This window comes from Leucoraja erinacea, chromosome 33, assembly GCF_028641065.1.
Source record: "Leucoraja erinacea ecotype New England chromosome 33, Leri_hhj_1, whole genome shotgun sequence".
NCBI classification, from domain to species: Eukaryota; Metazoa; Chordata; class Chondrichthyes; order Rajiformes; family Rajidae; genus Leucoraja; species Leucoraja erinaceus.
In genome coordinates this window covers 16633543-16655936 of record NC_073409.1, presented here as the reverse complement: position 1 = coordinate 16655936, position 22394 = coordinate 16633543, and the positions used below count along the sequence as shown (strand labels likewise).

The 22394-nt window shown below is 44.6% G+C and overlaps 1 protein-coding gene across 4 annotated transcripts in view; it reads left to right on the top strand.

The window, feature by feature from the left end:
- The window catches only part of LOC129712758 (A-kinase anchor protein 13-like), a 387357-nt gene that overhangs the window by 262545 nt on the left and 102418 nt on the right, over positions 1-22394 (top strand). For all 4 annotated transcript variants that reach the window (XM_055661466.1, XM_055661468.1, XM_055661465.1 and 1 more), the window contains exon 11: positions 11646-11779. In XM_055661466.1, the coding sequence (XP_055517441.1) occupies positions 11646-11779 (134 nt within the window). The remainder of the gene's footprint in view (positions 1-11645; positions 11780-22394) is intronic.

The following is a 22394-nucleotide window of genomic DNA, read 5'->3' as shown; positions in this document are numbered from 1 at the left end:
GCTTCTTCCCTGCAGTCATCCGACTGCGGAATGGCCTCGTGAGCTAAAGGGGTAGTCCTGATCTACCAACCTTCCTCTTTGCAGTCCTTGCACTTTTATTTAACCTGCACTTTCTCTGTAGTTGTAATATTATATCCTGCTAATTTTCTCTTTGCACCAGCTGTTGTACTTCTGTATAGCTTGATTCTACTCATGTATGGTATAATCTGACAATACATGATGATAATACCAAGACATCAGATCGAAAAAACCGATACACCAACAATGGTTGTATACTTTCTCCTCCTGCAACATAGAACATAGAAGAGTACAGCAAAGAAATGGGCTCTTCAGCTCACATTGTTTGTGCCAAACATGATGCCAAGTTAGCCTGATCTCATATGCCTGTACATGATCCATATCCATATATTCCTTGCACTTCCATGTGCCTATCTAAAAGCCTCTTAAACACCTCTATAGCATCTTCCTCCACCAACACATGTGGCAATGCATTCCAGGCATCCACCACTCTATATGTAAAAAAAAAACTTGCCCTGCACATCTCAATTAAAATGTTCCCCTCTCACCTTGTACCTTTGTCCTCCAGTATTGGACATTTCCCCCCGGGAAAAAGATTTTGATTCTCTACCCTGCGTATGCCTGTCACCATTTTATATACTTCTATATAGTCTCCCCTCAACTTCTGATGGAATCCGGGTGTTTAAGAACTTTGGCAAAGGTCCAATGGAGTTTTATTTGTCACACATGCAACTGCATAGTGAAATTCATTTTGCATATGGCGGTGAATCTGAGCAATTCACAGAAGGCTGTGGAGGCCAATGGATATTTTTAAGGCTGGCAGAGGTAGATAGATTCTTGATTAGTGCGGGTGTCATGGGTTATGGGGAGAAGAAAGGAGAATGGGGTTGAGAGGGACAGATGGATTCACCATGACTGAATGGGCCGAATGGCCTAATTCTGCTCCTATCACTTATGAACATTAACTTACACATGCAGGCGCCTCCATTTTTGGCGCCATTATTCAAAGTCCAAAAGTCAAAGTTTGTGCGGACAATCGAATTACAGCACCGTGAAGTGATGAATTTCAGAAGTGCAATTTGAGAGGCCTTTGAGAAGCATTTGAGAATTTTAAAGTGGGGAGCATTGCTTTACCAGGGCCAGTGTCGATCTGTGAGCATAGAGCCACACAGTGCCATTCCAGTGTGGATAGTTGGCTTTGCAACGTCCATCTGGCTCTGCTCATGTGCTGGCAAAGAACACCAATAGCAGGTGCCAGGGAGTGTCTGACCTTTGGAAGCTTAAAAAGTCTTTCTCATTGTTTAACTAATTAAAAATGAGGTGTGCCAGTGAGTAATCAGAGCATCTGGTTGAAGTATTCAAAGATATCTTCAACCTCTCGCTTCTGCGGTCTGTGGTTCCCACCTGCTTCAAAGGGGCTTCTATTTTACCAGTGGCCAAGAAGAGCACGGTGACCTGCCTCGATGATTACCGTCTGGTAGCAGTTATATTCATCATAATGAAGTCCTTGGAGGTTGGCTATTGTGTGTATCAACTTTTGCCTCAAAAATAGCTTGGATCCGCTTGAATTTGCGTATCGCCACAATGGGTCACCAGCTATCTCACTGGCTCTCCACTCTGCTCCAGGTCAACTAGATAACAGGAAGACATACATCAGTCTGTTGTTCATTAACTGCAGCTTGACATTAGCCACTATCTTAAACGCACCACCGAGCTCCAAGACCTGGGCCTCTGAAGAAGGGTCTCGACCCGAAACATCACCCATTCCTTCTCTCCAGAGATACTCCAGCATGTTCTGTCCACCCTGGGCCTCTGTATCTCCCTTTGCAGCTGGATCCTTGATTTCCTCATCTCCAGAGACCTCAATGAATGTGGATCAGTGACAACATCTCCTCCTCATTGACCATCAACATAGCAACATTTCAAGGTTGCATCCTCAGCCCCCTTATCTACTCTCTTTATACCCATGACCATGTAGCCAAACAGCTTGAATGCCATCTATAAATTCGCCAATGACACCACAGTGGGCGGCCAAATCACTGGTGGTGATGAGTCAGCATCGAGGAGAGTGAAAAAACACCTGATTAAGTGGTGCTGGTATGACAACTGTTCACTGAAGGTCAACAAGGCCAAGCAACTAATCGTCGATTTCAGAAGAGAAAAATTGTGCGATTGCACACTAGTTTCTTTGGTGAATTGGTGGTGGAAAGAGTGAGCAGCTTCAAATTCCTAGCAGGTATCATCTCAGATATCCTGTCCTGAGCCCAGCACTTAGATGAAGAAGTGTTCAAGAAGGAACTGCAGATGCTGGAGGATAGAAGGTACACAAAATTGCTGGAGAAACTCAGCGGGTGCAGCAGCATCTATGGAGCGAAGAAAATAGGCAGTCTGAAGAAGGGTTTCGGCCCGAAACGTCGCCTATTTTCTTCGCTCCATAGATGCTGCTGCTCCCGCTGAGTTTCTCCAGCAATTTTGTGTAACTTAGATGAAGAAGATGCATCAGCACCTCTACTTTCTTAGATGTTTACCGAGATTCAGCAATTCTCCGAACACTAACAAACGTTTGCAGATATACTGTAGAATGTATTCTGACTCATGGCATCATGTCTTAACATGACACTGGAAGGAAAGAGGCTACAAAGATTGGTGGGCAGTCCGGACCATCATGGACTCTGCCCTCCCCAACATTGAAAGTTGTTTGAACATTGAGGAAGGCAACATCTATCTTTAGGGATTTTCAACATCCAGGCTGTGCCCGCTTCTCAGTGCTGCAGTCAGGCAGGAAGTTCCACACCACCAGATTCAGGAGTAGCTATTTTCCCTGCAACTATCAGGTTCCTGAACCAACCATACCCTTACCTCTGAACACTCAGTCCATCTCTTGCCATCGCCATGGACTTTGTATTTTTCCCAATTGGTTTTATATTAATGTCATTCTTGCTTACTCTTATATCCTCGAGCACTGGATGGATGTGAAATTCATTAAATTTAGGGGCGGCACGTGGGGCAGTGACAGGGTCGCTGCTTTACAGTGCCAGGAACCCGGTTTATCCTGACTACGGGCGCCGTCTGTACATTCTCCCCGTGACCGTGTGTGTTTTCTCTGGGAGCTCCGGTTTCCTCCCACATTCCACAGACGTACAGGTTTGTACGTTAATTGGTTTTGGTAAAAATTGTAAATTCCTCCTGTGTAGGACAGTGTTTGTGTACGGGGATCGCTGACTCGATGGGCCAAAGGGCCTGTTTTCCTGCTGTATCACTAAACTAAAATGAAATGTTTGAAGAATGATCTCAACCCGAAATGTTACCCGTTTCTTCTCTCCAGAGATGCTGCCTGTCCCGCTGAGTTACTCCAGCTTTTTGTGTCTATCTGAAACGAAATGTTTGTTATCACAAGTAAATCCAAACCATAATGTCACTCGCACCGCAAACCTTGCACTGCAGACACTGTCTCTTTAAATTTAATAAGACCAACAGCTTTACAGAGCCCTAAATATGCTCTATTCATGGAAGCGAATCTCAGTGGAATTCAGTGTTTGGGTCTTGTTATGACAACTGCAGTTATAGTTTTTAGCTGGGCTGCACCTGGCAAAAATAATTTCTGTTTAGTGCAAACTAATGCACACTTTTGTGGTGTACACAACAGCATTGAATGCGAAAACCTGCAATTTGAACCTGACTGAACATTTTCTGTGCTGGCAAGTTCTTTAATTGGAGCTTCCTGATTCATAATTATTACTGCAGAGAACACATCAGACAAGCAGTTACACATGTTGCAGCATAGAGCAGGCTAAGTTGGATAGACTACGATATTCCAACATCGACGGAGATGTGGAGGCTGGTCAATCATTCACCAAAAAACCTCCATGTACCCTTTCAAAAGTTGTTTCCTTCTTTCAGAAGACAATGCCTTCTCTGTGTTCATTGATCTTCATTCCATACGTTGAACACTGAAGGAAGAGCGTCCTTGCATTCATTCTATAATTGATTTGCAAACCCTTCCCCCACTCTCCCAACCTATAGGGGGCAGCACAGTCACACAGCTGCAGAGATGCTGCTTCACAGCACCAGAGACCCAGGTTCGATCCTGACTACGGGTGCTGTCTGTACGGAGTTTGTACGTTCTCCCTGTGACCATGTGGGTTTCTCCGGGTGCTCCTGTTTCCTCCCACACTCCAAAGACGTATAGGCTTGTAGGTTAAATGGCTTTGGTAAAATTGTAAATTGTCACTAGTGTGTAGGATAGTGTTGGTGTACAGGGTGATCACTGGTCAACGCGGACTCGGTGGGCAGAAGGGCCTGTTTCCCTGCTGTATCTCTGAAATAAATTAAACTAAACTATTGAGAGAATTTGAACCACATCCTCTTCGCCCTCCAGCTTCCTTTTTAATTTGAAAGTTGCATCTCAGATTTACTTTATTCTTTACTGTACAGATATTTCTGTACAGGGTTGACAAGGACTCAATGGGGTGAAGGGCCTACTTCCACATTGCATCTCCAAAGTAAACTAATGTTTTGCAACTTAATTTGAACATTGCATCTCAGATTTGCCACTTTCATCGCCGTATTTCTTTTGTGTCAATGATCAGCGAGTGATTGGAAATGCTCAACGTGTCATGTGTACAAAGAGTGAGTCCAGTGAGCTTCAAGAAGGAAGTCGTGCATTCCTCTCGTGTCTTCCACAACTTCAGCACCTCTCGGGACAGCTGGCTGGGACATTGTATAACACACTTGCTGGTTTAATGATGGAGAAACACGGCAGCTGATTCACACAAACAGCAATGTGAGAGTCAAGCAGATGATCAGTAATAGTCAGTGCAGTCAGTCAATGGGGGAAGTCCCTTCTCTGCTACTTATGCCCTCGATCTTTGCACCCATTCAAGTCGCCAGACAAACCCTTGCTTGGTTGGGCTGAGCTGACAGCCAGCCGAGGATCTGTAGAGTTGGCAGGTGTAATCTATTTTAACAGGGGAACTAGAGGCAACTTCTTCACACAGAGGGTGGCGGACTTGTGCCAGATGTGGGTACAATTACGATGTTTGAAAGGCGCGGAAAGAAAAGGTTTGGAAGGATATGGACGAAACACAGGCAGATGGTAGAAGCAAGGAGGTGCAGATGCTGGTTTACAAAAATGGATACAAAGTGCTGGAGTAGCTCAGCGGGTCAGGCAGCATCTTTGGAGAACATGGATAGGTGAAGTTTCAGGAAGGGACTGAAGAATGGTCCCAACCAAAAACATCACCTGTCGATGCTCTCCAGAGATGCTGCCTGACCCACTGGGTTACTCCAACACTTTGTATCTTTTTTTACAGACAAATGGGATTACTCAGGCAGGCGATTTGGTCGGCACAGACGAATTGGGCCAAAGAGCGTGTTTCAATGCTGTAGTTATCATCTTCACAAAATGGTGGAGTAACTCAGCAGATCAGGCAGCATCTCTGGAGAAACTGAATAGATGACATCTTGGGTCAGAACCCTTCTTCAGACCTGCACTGGAAAAAAAATAATTGCCTTTTGTGGAGTATCACACTGGATTAGTATGCGGATGGGCGGGCACTGAGCCAAGTACTTGAGTCTATATCTCACCCCAGCAGCTCAGAAATGACTAATTCTAATAATTAAATGTGGAATTGAAGAGGCTGTGTCTAGTAATAATAACTAGGAAACTATCACATGTCATAAAAACTCCATCTGGTTCATTAATTGATTTTGGGGGAAGAAAGTGATCTTTGGTTCCCAGCTAACCCTGTATGTGACTTGCAGCAATTTTGACCTCTGTGCCCACTGTGAGGAAAGCTCACAGGTCACTGCTTTTGAAAACAATGCCTTCTCTAAATGAATTCAATTCCGCACATTGAGCACTGCGTACTTGGGGTGGCACGGTGGCACAGCAGTAGAGTTCCTGCCTTACGGTGCCAGGGACCCTGGTTCGATCCTGACTACGGGTAGACAAAAATGCTGGAGAAACTCAGCGGGTGAGGCAGCATCTATGGAGCGAACACACTGACTACGGATAGTGTCTGTACGCAGTTTGTATGTTCTACCTGTGACCTGCGTGGGTTTTCCCCGGGTGCTCCAGTTTCCACCCACACTCCAAAGACGTGCAGGATTGGAGCTTACTTTGACTAGTGTGTACGACAGTGCTATTGTTAGGGGATTGTTGGTCAGCACGGACTCAGTGGGCCGAAGGACCTGTTTCCGTGCCGTACCCCTAAACTAAACTAAATTACTGAAAGAATTGGAATCGCATCGTCCTTGCCCTCCAGCTTTTTTAATTTGAAAGTTGCATCTCAGATTTATTTTATTCTTTGCTGTACCGATATTTCCACAATAATACGGAAGGTGTATTCCGAAGAAATTTCCTGTTATAGAAAATCATGTTATTAAAAAAAGTTGTTGCAATGGGGCAAAGGGGCTTGGGGACTGGTGAATTTCTGATATGATTTTTCTTTCCCCCGCGGGATTTTACAAAAATAAAAGTATTTTTAATAGCTGTGAGCTTATTTTTGTTACTGCAAGCTAAAAATACTAAAGGCTGTTACGTTATTCAGTAGAGTATCATTTCACAAGTGTCAATGGAAGCAATTGTGTGTCAATTTCCCACAGTGAAACTAGCAGCTACATTGAGAGACAATGGTGTTTATGGAAACAGTATTTTTACACCGATACTTTTTTTTTTCAAGACAGCTTTTTTTCTGCTTGTTAATTTCCAAAGTAGCTCTTTAGATGCCCAGTTTCTGATCAAAATTGCATCATGGTTAACTTGGCTCACGTAATATAAATCGTAACCCCTAATTCATCAGTTGTGTACATGTTTAGTTTAGTTTAGACATACAGCGCGGAAACAGGCCCTTCGCCCCAACGGGTCCATGCCAAGCAGCGATCCCCACATATTAATACTATCCTACATACATAAGGACCAATTTTTACATTTACCAAGCTTAATTTGCCTACAAACCTGTACGTCTTTGGAGTCTGGGAGGAAACCGAAGATCTTGGCGAAAACCCACGCAGGTCATGGGGAGAACGTACGAACTCCGTACAGGCAGCACCCGTAGTCAGGATTGAACCTGGGTCTCTGGGGGATAGCTAAGGTAGAATGGGAGATTAATTTTCTTTCCACAGGTTGTGAGGGGAGGGAGGGGGGAGTGTCTAAAACAAGACGGCATAGATGTGAGGTGGGAGCTAGAAGGTTAGTGGGGATCTGAGGAGGGATTTATTTCACAGAATGATTTGAGTTCGGAATGCCATGCTTAGGTTAATATTCCAGGTATATTGAATTGATCCCACATCCCATAGTTGTCGAATGGATCCCTTCACTCCCCCACCCCTGTTGAATTGGTAGATGTTAATGTTTGCTTTTATTGGAATTCCTGATTTGCACCAAATATATTGCGGAGAAAAAATATTTTTCCTTTTATTTACCTCCCCTCCCACTCCCTCCCTCACCTAATACTTTTTGAACAACTTTTTAATGTGGAAAAATAAAATATTTAAGATGAATAAAAATATAATTTTGGAAACTGAATATAATCTGTGCATTTATTATCTATTGGGAACTGGCATTTTTTAATATATTTTAAGCTACTCGATACCCATAAAGAAATGACTATAATCACAATTTGCTATTGTGATGGTTTGATTTGAATTGTAATTTTTTTAAACATTAGGGATACTTGAAATTGTTTGAAAATATAGCCATCTGCTTGTGGCATATTCTGGCGCTGTTCCTTGATGGGAACTACAGAATCAAAGATATTGATGTTGATTCACCTACCTGGGTATGGGGAGCTTCACCTACCTGGGTATGGGGAGCGCTGGAGAAGGCATCCAATGTCACCATCCTACGGCTATTAAACCACTGAGAATCGCGCCTGGCCACATTCAAAGCTGACTCAGACTCTTGTTTCCTGTTGTATCGCACAGCAGGCTAGCCTTCTTCCTTCAGGCAATGAGTTCACTATCTAAACAAGCACAATGGAACAGCAGGGTCACACTGCCAGTCATTTGCAACACTTTTACCAAGGAAATCCTCTCTGTAATTGAACAAGGGACCGCTCCATCATTGCATTAGAACATGGCTGTGGTGTGTCACATAAGCAATGAGGGAAGTCTGACGCAGCAGAGAACTCATATGTGTGGGAATTAACTGCAGATGCTGGTTTAAACCGAAGATAGACACAAAAAGCTGGAGTAACTCAGCGGGACAGGCAGCATCACTGGAGAGAAGGAATGGGTGACGTTTCAGTCTGAAGAAGGGTCTCGACCCGAAACGTCACCCATTCCTTCTCTCCAGAGATGCTGCCCGCCCCGCCGAGTTACTCCAGCGTTTTGTGTCGAGCAGCAGAGAACTCTCCTTCCTCTGCACACGATGCTGCACACTGTGTCGTTCAATAATTCTCGCCTTTGCTTTGGCAAACAACAGCTCCACGAGCTGCATTTGTACTGCTTCTAGTTCCACATGGGGTGGTGAAAATAAATCCAATTTGTTTTGCAAAGTTGGCTTGTGAAATATTTAATTGCATCCTCACCGTGTCCCAAATGATTTGTTGCCACTCACTTGATAAAGTCATTGTTGTAAATGCAGTTATAAATTTATGCATACAGTATAAAGATCATCAAGATAATAATAGATAGCATACTAACAACCAAGTGCTAAAACAGCCTGCTCTCATGTTGTGACTATAATGGGAGCTTCTCAGGTCCAGCTACACCACTTGGAAAGGCAGGTAGACATTTGGTTTAATGTTAGATGGTGTGGAATCTGCCTCCAGCAGTAAGTTAATAAACTACATTCTTGGTAAAACCTGGAGTGGAATTCAAACGTGGAAATACATTCAATAATCTGTAAATTTGGATTTCATGGTAGAGCATTTTGTACGACCTCACTGCTCCAGAGACTCTGGTTCCTTCCTGACCTTGGGTGCTGTCCATGTGGAATTTGCACCTCCTCCTTGTGACTGTTTGTTTTCTCCGGGTGCTCTGATTTCCGCTTACATCCCAAAGATATGTGGGTTGATAGGTCAATGATTAATTGGTCACTGTAGACTGTCCCTAATATATCACCGAGTAGTGTGTATGGGGCTAGTTACTGTGATGTGGGGGGAACTGGTATAGAATTAGTGTAAGTGGGTGGCTTGATGGTTGGAATAGACACTGTTGGAAATGGCCTGTTTCTGAGCTCTCTCTATGACTTGAAACAGAATCCAGTTCCGATTGGAATGAAAGACTTTCACCTCTGAGATCATTCATGACACTTCAAATGGCTTCAAAGCTTTTGAAGTAAAGTCAGTATCGTAACACAGAATAACAGCACAGTTTGTGCACAACAAGCTTCCTTGGGCATTACAGTGATCAGTTTAGAAGTGTTAAATTCAAGAGAAGTATTGATCAGAACACAATGCAATACATACTAAAACACACAGACAAATGCTGGAAACACTCACTACATCAGGCAGCATCTGCGGAAAGAAAAAATAGTTTGGATTAAAAGCATACATAAACACTGAACAGTACAGCATAAGAACAGCCCCATCAGCCCACAATGTCTGTGCCAAACATGATTCCCAATTAAACTAATCTCCTCGACCTGCACATGATACATATCCCTCCATTCCCTGCAAATCTATGTGCCAATTTAAAGGTCTCTTAAATGCCACATCCACGTCTGCTTCCATCACTCCCCTGGCCATTAACGGTATACTTTCCCATTACATTCAACTTCCCAAAGTGCAACATCTCATACTTGCTTGGATTAAACTCCACCTTCCACTTCTCTACCCATCTCTTTAGCTAATCTATATCCCGCTGTATACTTTGATCACCTTCTTCACTGCCCGCAACCCTGCCAGGAACTTGCCCACCAAACACAGCTACATTGATGCCCAAGTTTTTTATGTATGTAACACATAATGGAGGTCCCAGCACAGATCCCTGTGGAATGCCTCATCCAATGCCTCTGCCCAGTTGGGCAAGATTTGCTCGTCAATGACTCCTTCGCACAAATGCATTGTTTTCAATCACTGTTGCTTGTCATCCATATTAACATTTTGTATGACAGTGGGCATAGTGACAGTGAAGAAGGTTATCTAAAGGGCCTGTCCCACTTTCACGACCTAATTCACGACCTCTGCCGAGTTTGCCCTTGACTCATACTCGCAGCATGTCGTCACAAGGTCGTAGGTAGGTCGTAGGAGGTCGTGATGCTAGTCGTAGGTACTCGTGGCATCACGTAGGTCGGGGCGTTTTTCTAGCTTGATGAAAAATGGCCACGAGTAAAAAAGGTCGTGAATTAGGTCATGAAAGTGGGACAGGCCCTTTAGATTGTAACAGGATCGAGATGAAGTGAGCCAAGGAATAGAAGATAGCGTTTAACGTTGACATGCGCGGGTCGTAAGTTAAACCAGGGCAGAACTTGCACAGTAAATGGTTGGGCTTTGGGGAGTGTCGTCAAAGTGTGATCTCAGGGAAATTGTATCATGAAAGTAACTACGTGGGTGTACAGGGTGTTGAAGAACATTGGGTGCAGGAGATGGGACTGTAGGAAGGATGACATTAAGCTGGAATGGGTGCAGGAAAGATTCACAAGGCTCTTATTGGGATTGAAGGGCTTGAGCAACAGTGAGAGGCTGGATAGTTGGGAACTTTTCCCCATTGAGGTTTGACCACGTCGAGCTACATAAAAGCATGGGAGGCATGGATAAGGTGGATGGTCACAGTCTTATTCCAGTGTCAGGGAGGTCCACAATTTTCGGGCATAAATTTAAGGTGAGCGCAGAAAAATTCAAACGTGAGTTTTGATGAGGGGCAACATTTTCCATTCAGAGGTGACGGGTACATGGAACGAGCTGCCAGGGGAAGATGTGGAAGCAGGTACAATTTAAAAAAGACATTTGGACAGATTCATGGAGAGAAACATTTCGAGGATGTTGGGCCAAATGCAATAAATGGAACTAGCTCAGATGGACATCTTGATCGGTGTGGGCCAAAGGGCCGACTACCAGCTGTATGTCTGACATCATGGATCAAACAGGCCCTGTTTACTAATTCTTCTGTTGGTTTTATCGCACCAGCTTATGTTTGCTTCCCATTGATCTTGTTCACAGTACATTGACCAAAATTCGATGTGCTGAGGTAATTCAGTTATTGGTGACGGACTGTGGCGGCTTTGTTGGTCCCTCTTTGATGGTTTAGACGTGAGGATTCAAATGTTTGCATTAAAGTGGGTGAAATGCAGAACAAAATATTTTGTTTAGGAAGGAACTGCAGATGCTGGTTTAAACTGAAAATACACACAAAATGCTGGAGTAACTCAGCGGGACAGGCAGCATCTCTGGAAGGAAGGAGTGGGTGACGTTTCGGGTCTACAGTCTGTTCAGTCTGAAGAAGGGTCTCAACCCAAAACGTCACCCATTCCTTCTCTCCAGAGATGCTGCCTGCCCTGCTGAGTTCTCCATAAAATATTTTGTTCTGTGGCTGTCTGTTTCACTATTTTTCTCCTAATCACATTATTCTCCAAATGCTCGTCTCACAGGCTGTAATTTTCATCTGTCATTAATAAAATACATTAATAAGAAGACATGGGAATGAATTACGAATTTTAATGCTGACATTTTATATTATTTCAGAATGTGGCCAGTTATCAAACGCATCGTTGGCTGATGAGTGCAGTTCATCGATGCCCGTGGCTAATGAACCCCTCTGTCACTCCGATGGACAAGTCAGTAACAGGACTGTGGAGACAGAGGATCTGCTCACAAAGGTAGAGTGAAGTTCCTTTAGCAGCGGCTGTTCCTTCTTGTTTTATATATTGTTGTCAGCAACAACTATAGTGAGTTGGACTAGACTACATCCCAGTACAGTACGGATTGTTTCGTCTCTAGTATCCTTTGGGCGCAGCGGTAGAGCTGCTACCTTACAGTGCCAGAGACCCCGAGTTCGATCCTAACTATGGGTGCTGTCAGTACAGATTTTGTACGTTCCCCACGTGATCACGTGTGTTTTCTCCAGGTGCTCCGGTTTCTTCCCACATTGCAAAGGCAAACAGGTTTGTAGGTTAATTGGTTTCACTAAAAGTTGTCAATTTCCCCTCGTGTGTAGGATAGTGTTGGTGTACGGTGATTGCTGGTCGGTGCAGACTCGGTGGGCCGAAGGGCCTGTTTTCACTCTGTATCTCCAAACTAAACTAATCCTAATGTCTATTTAATGTTGCACAGATTTAAGTCATCCTCCAACATTCCTGAGTTGCACAACCCATCACTAATTTATCTGATTTACTTTTATTTCTCTCATTTCTTTCCTATTCTTTCAGGGCATGTGGACATCATTGGCAATTCCAGCATTTATTATTCATCCCGAATGTCCCCACAACCAGTAGCTTCAGTCAGCCTTGGTGGGTCCTGAGTCACAGTAGTTACATTCTACTTGCAAGATTTTCGTGAGCCACATAGCTTTTTGCCATCAGCAAATGTGTTTAATAGTTTGAATTTAGATTCCCTGCTGTCACGGTGGGATATACTGTAGTCTCATATCTTTGGAGCAATGGTCCAGACCTCAGCTTGCGAATTTACACAGTAGCCACTATCCTGCTGCTGAACCCCTGATACTTGCCCATTGCACCTATTCCAACATTCTTACCCTGGTGTAGGAACTCTGAGCGAGGTTTATGTCAACAGCTGAGGTCCATTTTCTACAAAATTATGTTGATTTTTGCAATCAGTTAAGCTTTGCGAAGGTGAAGACTGAGGCTAGGAGGTTCTGATTGACATGGAACTTCACCATTTACCCCTCAGATGGTGTTGGGGGCTTGTCAACGTTATGGTTGTATTAGAGCATGTTTTGGAGATACAAATGAACTGAATACCAATCAAGGTGTCTCATTCACTGCTTCCACCTGCCTACTCATTCCTATGCCAGGCGAATAGAGTTTCTGTTCTTGATAGATATATATTCACTGGTCTCCTACATGTCACTGGTAGATGACACTAAAGTGGGCGATATTGTAGACAGTGAAGATGGTTATCAGAAATGACACCAGGATCTTGGTTGGCTGGGCAAATGGGCTAAGAAATGGCGGATGGAGTTTAATGCAAATAAGTGCAAGGTGTACATTTTGGGTACTTGGATACCGCAGAGGGTGGCACAGTGTCGCAGTGGTAGAGCTGCTGCCTTACAATGCCTGCAGCACCAGAGATGGTCGTTTGATACCGACTACAAATGCTGTCCGTATAGAGTTTGTACGTTCTCCCCGTGACTGCGTGGGTTATCACCAAAATCTTCGGTTTCATCCCACACTCTGAAGACGCACAGGTTTGTAGGTAAATTGGCTTGGGTTTGTATCCTTGGTATAAGTGCAAATTGTCCCCAGTATGTGACACCAATGGTAGTTTTAATGTGCGGGGAACGCTGGTCGGTGCGGAACTCAGTGGGCTGATGGACCTGTTTCCGCTCTCTGTTTCTCTAAACTAAGCTAAGCAGGTGGCAAGAACGTAGTTGGCCATCTTGGTTGTGATGGACAAGTTGGCCCAAAATGCCTGTTTCCTTGCCCTATGACTTTATGGCTGAGGTAATTATGTTAATGCATTATCATTAGGAGGAAGATTTGACCTAGAGTGTAGCCCTATCTCTGGTCACAGTCATTTAGCCCATTCTACATGTAGTGAACTCCAACTTGCCATATTAACCTTGTTTATTGCCTGTGGATCCTAGTGATTTATTATTTTCCGCTAAATTCAATGAACTTGTAAAAATGGTGTCACGAGCCACCCCCATTTTAGTCTTCAAGTTGTATGATACACTGTGATGATCTAGACCTAGTTTAATTTATGAACAAATAAATAGTGTGATTTAACCACACTTGGAAACCCAGAGAGCCTTCCTCACCCAAGAAAGCACTCGTCCTGTACTGTAGTTGAAGCTTCACACTATTTGTGTTCGGTTGATCAGGGGAGTTAGTGTCCAATTCCACTTTTTTTGCCATTTTTATTATTGTGAGGTTGGTTCCCCCCCATCAATTTGCAGCAATGGGCTTTGTTCTCATCATAATTAAATGGAATCGTGAAGTTATCGGTCTTCTGGTTTACATCCAAGGATTTCTTGCAGGAAATGTCAGTCGGTTGAGGGTGCGGTCGAAATGCGAAATGGAAGCAGCTAATGTGAGCCAATGTAAAACTGGGTAGCAAATGGTTTGGTTTCCTGATGATATCATCTTTGTTTAAGGCTGTACGTTCACAGGCTCTGGATGTATCCACTTTGTGTAGGGTACGGCATCTGTGTGGAGGTTGTGGGGCCCACCCATGTCAGTGAGCTGGAGAGAATGGAGTCATTGCATGAACTAGCTGGCTAGTGGGCACAGGGCGTTCCAACATGGTGTGCAAGTCCCGGGCGATTTGTTGATGTTTCATCATTGGGAAATCGCTGAGCGGAGCACAGCTGCTCTCCAGGGTTTGGCTCTTTGTATTTGAGAATTATAGTCATGGCTTCAATCAACCAACAGAAGTGCCACTGAAAATCTGTCTCTGAACTTTAGGGGAGAGGCAGGGAATCAAGCTATGAATTCTACAACCCCTTGTTATCATAGTTGTAACTGTGAACTATTCATGCTGTTTACGCCATGTGGAAAGGTTGGTAACAAAAGGCACATTTTGAGTGATTTGTTTGAGACCAATTAAATATTTGTGTCCAAAGTCCAGGAGCTGCTATTTGTATAATATGTTTGGTAAAGTTTCAGATGCCTTCAAAGATTTGACTTCGCATTCAGGTAGAGAATTTTAACTCTATTTTCTAGAAGTAATATGTTTCGAAATTGCTGGTGTATCAACTATGTCTTCAATGTGAAGGTTGTTTCGTTTCAAGTCCTTTTGTTCCTTATCTGCTCTTCTTTGTTGTCTGAGCGTAACCAACTGAAAAATGTGCAAAGATTAATCCGTGCTGCATTTTTGTGTTTTCATTAACAAACTTGGTATTAATAGTTTAGCTTGTCGTTCCACCATAGAAGGAAAATAAGTCTGTTACCATTCCCATGGCACTGTTCGGCCAAAACGAAGGAGATTGCACTGTTGTCTTGGTGAAAATGTTTCCCCTGTCTGTTCTACCAGATTAACTGGTTGCCTGTTTAATTGCTGTTTATAGGAATTTGCTGGCAGGCTTCCTGACAATATAACTGTATAAATGCATTCCAGAAAGTAACTGATCCGGAAAAGTGAACATAAATGAGAGAATTATTGTCCTGATGTTGCCTTAAACAGTGCATTTAGCCTTTTTCCTGCATTATTGAATGACACTGGTGTGAGAAGAAATGTGTTAATTACTATCATGGGGACATTAAAGGAGTGTTCAAAAGTACAACAAGAGCACTTTGGCAGAATTCCAGAGATTGCTGCTTTAATAACCCATTTATTTTGCATCTCTTGTTAGCGGTGGGGGGGTGGGAGATGGAACAATAGGTTGTCTTGAAGCTTCGACCCAATAACCAAGGAGTCCCGGATCTCAATCACTAAAGAGCATTTCCCTGAATAGTGATTCCCTGAATCACTAAAGAGCACCACCTATCCATACCCTTCTCCCACTTTAGGTCTTAAAACTTACCTGATAGATCAAGCAGTTTTCTGAGTCTCCCCTCCCAATGTCAACATGGCTTCAGGCATTACTGTATTTGATTACACACCAGCCTCAAGGGCCTTGGGAGGTTTATTGACATTCGAGGTGCACGAGGAGGCGATTTGTCGTTATCAAGACACGTAGAAGGCCGTTCAGTGTTTCGTTCAGCTACTCGGTCTGCCGTTCCTGTGGCACCACAGTTGGTACTGTTTACCTCGCATCTCCGGTGATCCAGGTTCAATCCCAACCTCGGACACTGTCCGTGTGGAGGCCACACATCCTCCCTGCCACCATGTCCAAGTACAGCGGGATCTGGGAGTCCTTGTTCATCAGTCTATGAAAGTAAGCATGCAGGTACAGTAGGCAGTGAAGAAAGCAAATGGCATGTTGGCCTTAATAACAAGAGGAGTCGAGTATAGGAGCAAAGAGGTCCTTCTGCAGTTGTACAGAGCCTGGTGAGACCACACCTGGAGTATTGTGTGCAGTTTTGGTCCCCTAATTTGAGGAAGGGCATTCTTGCTATTGAGGGAGTGCAGCGTAGGTTTACAAGGTTAATTCCCGGGATGGCGGGACTGTCATATGCTGAGAGAATGAAGCAGGTGGGCTTGTACACTCTGGAGTTTAGAAGGATGAGAGGAGATCTTATTGAAACATATAAGATTGTTAAGGGTTTAGACACGCTGGAGGCAGGAAACATGTTCCCGATGTTGGGGGAGTCCATAACCAGGGGCCACAGTTTAAGAATAAGGGGTAAGCCATTTAGAACGGAGACGAGGAAACACTTTTTCACACAGAGAGTTGTGAGTCTGTGGAATTCTCTGCCTCAGAGGGCGGTGGAGGCAGGTTCTCTGGATGCTTTCAAGAGAGAGCTGGATAGGGCTTGTAAAGAAAGCAGAGTCAGGGGATATGGGGAAAAGGCAGGAACGGGGTACTGATTGGGGATGATCAGCCATGATCACATTGAATGGCGGTGCAGGCTCGAAGGGCCGAATGGCCTACTCCTGCACCTATTGTCTATGTCGTTTTTTTCTTCTGCAACGCCTTTGGTTTCTTCCCGCATCCTGAAGGCATGCTGATAGATTAACTGCAGTTAGTTGTAGGTGAATGGCAGAAGCATTGGAAAGAATGTTGATGGGTCTGTTGTAGGAATACCAAAAAAATAAGAAGAGGACACAAAAAGCTGGAGTAACTCAGTGGGACAGGCTGCATAACCAGCATCTGCAGTTCCTTCCTACGCAAGTAAAAAGGGGAATCGGGGCGGGGGGGTGATTGTTTTTGTTTTAGTGGACAGCATGGGCCCAGGAAGTTTCAACAACTCCGTGTTCCCCTAATACTGGCCCCTTGTTTATCACTCAATTGCTCAATTGGTGGTTGTGGCCTCAGAGGGAGGGGGGGGGGGGGGGGGGGGGGGGCGGGGGTAATAGGTGCCTGAGGGGCAATGTTTTTTACTCAGATGTTGGTGCGTATATTGAATGAGCTGCCAGAGGATGTAGTTGAGGCAGGTACAATAACAATATTTAAAAGACATTTGCACAGATACATGGATAGGGACAAGTTTAGAAGATAAGTGGGGCTGATGTAGATGGGGTTCCTTGGTTGGCATGGGCATGTTGGGCCGAAGTGTCTTTTTCCATGCACTATGACTCATCGTAGTCCACTTCTTCAATACTGGCCATTGTAGATCACCCTAAACTTACCAACCGGCATGTCTTTGGGAGGAAACCCATGTGGGAAGACGTGCAAACTCCACACAGACAACACCTGAGAGCAGGATTGATCTGTGGAGTGCCATTCTGGGACACATCTCATCTTCATCTCCAGAAATCTTTGCTTGTGAGGTGCTGGTTGAAACTTTCACTGAGGTTGAATCACAGCGGGGTGATCAGATTGTCCAGTGGAATTTGAACCGGCGTGCCTTTTCCAAGAACAAAGTCACGTTATTTGATCATGAGCAGAAGAAGAAACAAAACCAAACAGCCGGCCTCCTCTCATGTGCGAACACATTGAAGGCTGAGGCAATGATTTTCCTGAAAGCGTGTTGGATAAATGAACAATGCAGATGTTGAGTTGGCCCACTGCCTTAGAAATTTGCCACATTACTACTCAGAAATATCTCAGACACAGCAATTCCACAATCTGTTCCTCGATTCCATTAGTGGCAGGCTTTAAATTATGTTCTTTATTTTTGATTTTTTTTTTTGTGGGATTTGATCAGGAGTTCATATGGCAAGCTTTTACTTTTACAAAGATGAATCCTCAACTAATGCAGGGAGAAATTACTCCTGTCAGCACAAGCCTGCTACTATTAAAGAAACTGAGTAACGTCGATTGCAAGTCTGAACCGAGAAGATAATGTTTGAAATAATGGGTCTGGCAGTACTTGAAGAGAGAAAATGATTCAGCTAGATGACCTTTCATCACATCTTGTCTCAAATTGACCATAGCGTAGGGACAACACATTGGAATGAAGCAATATGACCATGTGGCTTTTCTCCAGGGGCTCCAGTTCCTTCCCTAAGGCATGCTGGTAGGTTTACTTGGCTGATGTAAATTACCTCTCAACGTGCATTGATTGCAAAAAGAATCAAAGGGAAATTAATATGTCACATGAGAGATAGAGAGAGAATGGGAGGGAGAGGGTGGGAAAAAGAGAGAGAATGGGAGAAGGGGAGTGGGAAAGAGAATGAGTTATGGTGGTACAGAGAGAAAGGGGAATGGAGCATGCCTACGATATTGGTCGAAAAAGGATTGAGGCCCTGGAGAGTGAATATTATGAGTTAGACAGATTAACAAAATGAGTCAATCCCATTGATTTGTGTGAATTCCAGCCTTGTAGATTCGATGAGAATTGAGTAAAATAAGTTTAATTTCGAGAGCGAGCATAGAAACAGACCCTTGAGTCCACCAACTCAATGCCGACCATCGATCACCCGTTCACACTAGTTCGATGTTGCCTCACTTTCTCATCTACTCCCCCCTACACATTCGGGGTGATTTACAGAGGCCAATTAACCTACAAACCCGTACATCGTTGAGATGTGGGAGGAAACCAGAGCACCCAGAGGAAACCCACAAAGTCACAGGGTGACGTGCAAACTCCACACAAACATCCTCTGAGCTCAGGATCGAATCCGGATCCCTGGTGCTGTGTTGGTAGCAGCTCTACTAATGTGGTGCTAATATTCATTAATCTTTTTTTTAATTTGAAATACTTTGAAATATCACTTTTCATATTAATGTGCTTTCAATCCTTTGAAAAATGAATTGCTTTCAATTATTTAAAACTATAATAATCCCAATAATTATACAATCACAGAGTCATACAGCCCTTTGGCCCAATTTGCCCAAGCCAATTATGATGCTCCATCTGCACGAGTCCCGTTTACCCGTGTTTGATCCATATCGCTCGAAACCTATCCTATCCGCGTCCCTATCCAAGTGTCTTTTAAGCATTGCCAGAGATATTTACAATCTATTAGAAAGCCTCAATAGTTTTGAGAGAATGCATGGTAAGTCGGCATGGAAACGGGCCCTTCACCCCACCATGTGTGCATCAACCATCAAGAACATTGATCCTATTCTCACACATATTATTCTGCCCAAGTTCCCATCATCAATCCCTCCATATTCTAGCACTCATCTATAAACCAGAGACAATCCGCTTTGGTCAATTTACTGTATCTGCCGGCACACACGTGGGTGGCAACAATGGGGAGAATGTGCAAACTTTGCATGGATTCCGATTCCGATTCAACTTTATTGTCATTGTGCAGTGTACAGTACAGAGACAACAAAATGCAGTTAGCATCTCCCTAGAAGAGTGACATACATATGAGCTATAAATAAATCTATTTACGTGCATACTGTCATAGTATTTTTTTCCTGGTGGGAGGAGTGTCTGGGGGGGGATTGGCAGTCACCGAGGTACGTTGTTGAGTAGTGTAACAGCCGCAGGGAAGAAGCTGTTCCTGGACCCGCTGGTCCGGCAACGGAGAGACCTGTAGCGCCTCCCGGATGGTAGGAGGGTAAACAGTCCATGGTTGGGGTGGGAGCAGTCCTTGGCGATGCTGAGCGCCCTCCGCAGACAACGCTTGCTTTGGACAGACTCAATGGAGGGGAGTGAGGAACCGGTGACGCGCGGGGCAATTTTCACCACCCTCTGCAGTGCTTTCCGGTCGGAGACAGAGCAGTTGCCATACCATACAGTGATACAGTTGGGCAATACTGAAGGCAGGATTGATCCCAGCTCGGTGGAGCTGTGAGGCAACAGCTCTGCCATCTATGCCCCTGTGCCATCCACTGTGAGACATGGCTGCCAAGGTGTGTTGGAGAGCAGAGCTTCAGCAGTGAATGACTTGAGTCCATTTCACCACTGGAACATCCCTCAGCTTTGCTCAATGCCTCACAGGGTGTTGAAGGATGAGATCGTTCAGCCCTCAACCTCTGGCCTAGGTACAATACCGAGCCAGCTGTCAGGTGAACCCAAGCACCACTTAACCCAATCAGTGGACAAATTCAGAATGACGTCAAAACACAAGGCCTTGTGTTTGCTCAAATGAAACCGTCGGCATTCCAGATTAACCGAAATCCAAAGCCAGTGAAGGCACCAATGCCGAACACAACTGCCTTTGAACTGATTTGCCCACTTGCATGAAAACCCGATGCCCCTCTTCTTTCTCCTCTTTCCTTGTACGCATTCGAACCAGATGTCATCCTGACATGACGTTTCACCAACACTGACCAGTCAGCTTTCTTTCAAGTACTTCCCAGAAAGCAATCGTTGATTTGGTGTTATTGCTATGACCTGCCATACCAGCGCGCCAAGCTGTAGTGAAAGTTCACCATTAATTTCCCATGAAGAAAAACAAACAGGAGATGTAGTTTTCTTTTGGGAGAAAGACGTGCATAAGCGCTGATCCATTTGCTGTGAAAACAGCTGTTCCTGCTCATTTAGCTGGATTATTGCAGACACATTGTTGTCATTAATTTGTTGAAAGGTGTACACGTGATTTTTCATTTAATTCTCATTTTTGACGTTAATGGTCCAACAACTGATCTTGCACTCTGGAGGTTTTTCCCTTTTGCTTCAAGGTGATTTCTATACTTCTCAATCCCTGATTCATTCGCACTTTATTTCTACCCTTAAACCCCTGTCCCACGGTACAAGTTCATTCCAACAGCTCTCCCGAGTTGTGGTAAGCACGGAGAATGAACGTAGCGGGTACTTTCAGAGCTCGGGACGTCTCTTAGCGGCTCGTTATGCTAATGGCAGGTACTCGGGAAGACTCGCTACGGCAGGTAAGCACGGAAGAGTCGTGAAGATTTTTCAACACGTTGAAAAATGTCCACGAGTGCCCCGAGTACCGACGTGTGGCCATTACCGTAAATCTCCGAGTTCGAATCAGGGCAAACTCGGGAGAACTCTTGGAATGAACTCGTACCATGAGACAGGGCTATTACAATTTTTCGTTCAGGTAATGGACTCCTAAGGTTTTGACTGGCAAAAAGTTTCATCCCCATTGGCATTCTTCCAACCAATAACCAACAAACAGAATTGTTCATTCCAACTCTTTGTATTGTATTGTATTCAAATTTATTGTCATTGTCTCAATTTGAGACAACGAAATGAATTTTCCTTACAGGCAGTATCATTAAAAAAATCACAAAGAAATTATAAAAATAAATAATAAATAAATAATAAAACATATTAAAAATAAAATTGAATTTGAATTAAAATTTTTAAAAAAGCACAAATACAGAAGTCCACGGCACAGCATAACATAAATGGCACCCAGGTGAGGACGGCACCATAGTCCAGCCAGCCTCCCCTCCGTGTTCATCCGTGGTCGGGGCCTTCCAAGCACCCGCAGTCGCCGCCCCGGGTGGCCCGATGTTCAGGCCCTCATGCCGGGCTGGTGGAACGCCGACGCCGAACCCCGACGGTGAGCATCCTCCTCCTCAGCGGGGACCTCCTGATCAGCCGCCTCCCGCTCCCGGAGTCTGCAGCTCCTGAGTCCGCAGGCCGAGCCGGGCAGAGTCGCAGGACCCCGCGTTGATTAGTCAGCGCCGCCCGCGTTGGGAGCTCCGCAAACCGCAGCTCCGTGATGTTGGTGCAGCAGGTCCAGCACTCCGGGCTCCAAACGGCGACCCCCGGTAAGGCATCACCAGCCCCGCGATGTTCCAGCGCTGTCCCGCCGCTGCTGGAGCTCCGGTCGATCCCGGCAGGAAAGGCCGCGCCAATCCAGGTAGGTAGGCCGCTGTGGGGGGGGGGGGAGGACGCGACTCGAATAATAATGAAGTACGGTATCCCCCGCACCGTGCCCTCTTCCCCCACATAAAAAACACCAAAAAACACAAAAAAACACACTTTTACATAACTAAATAAACAAAAAAACAAAAAGATACCGGGCTGTAGGTGGAGGCTGCTGGCACCAGCGCCACCGGAAGTACAATACAGTAACTCGGGTGCATATCACTGAGCACTAAAGTGATTTTAAAAAGAGGGGAAAAAATGTAATGCTCCCATAAATTTCTCCTGTGCAATTTGGAAGATTCATCTGGCAATGGATTCTTTCTTCCTCCAGGGGTCTCCTAGAGCAATGGAAACCACGGCAATTTCAGTACGCCTCAGCTATAGGGGAGTTTCCATGTCCACAAGTTCAAATTGAAATGCAATCACAGAACCTATGATTTGTTTAGAGACACAAGGACCTGCAGGTGTTGGTTTATACAAATAAAAAGACGCAAAGTGCTGGAGTAACTCAGCAGGTCAGCCAGCC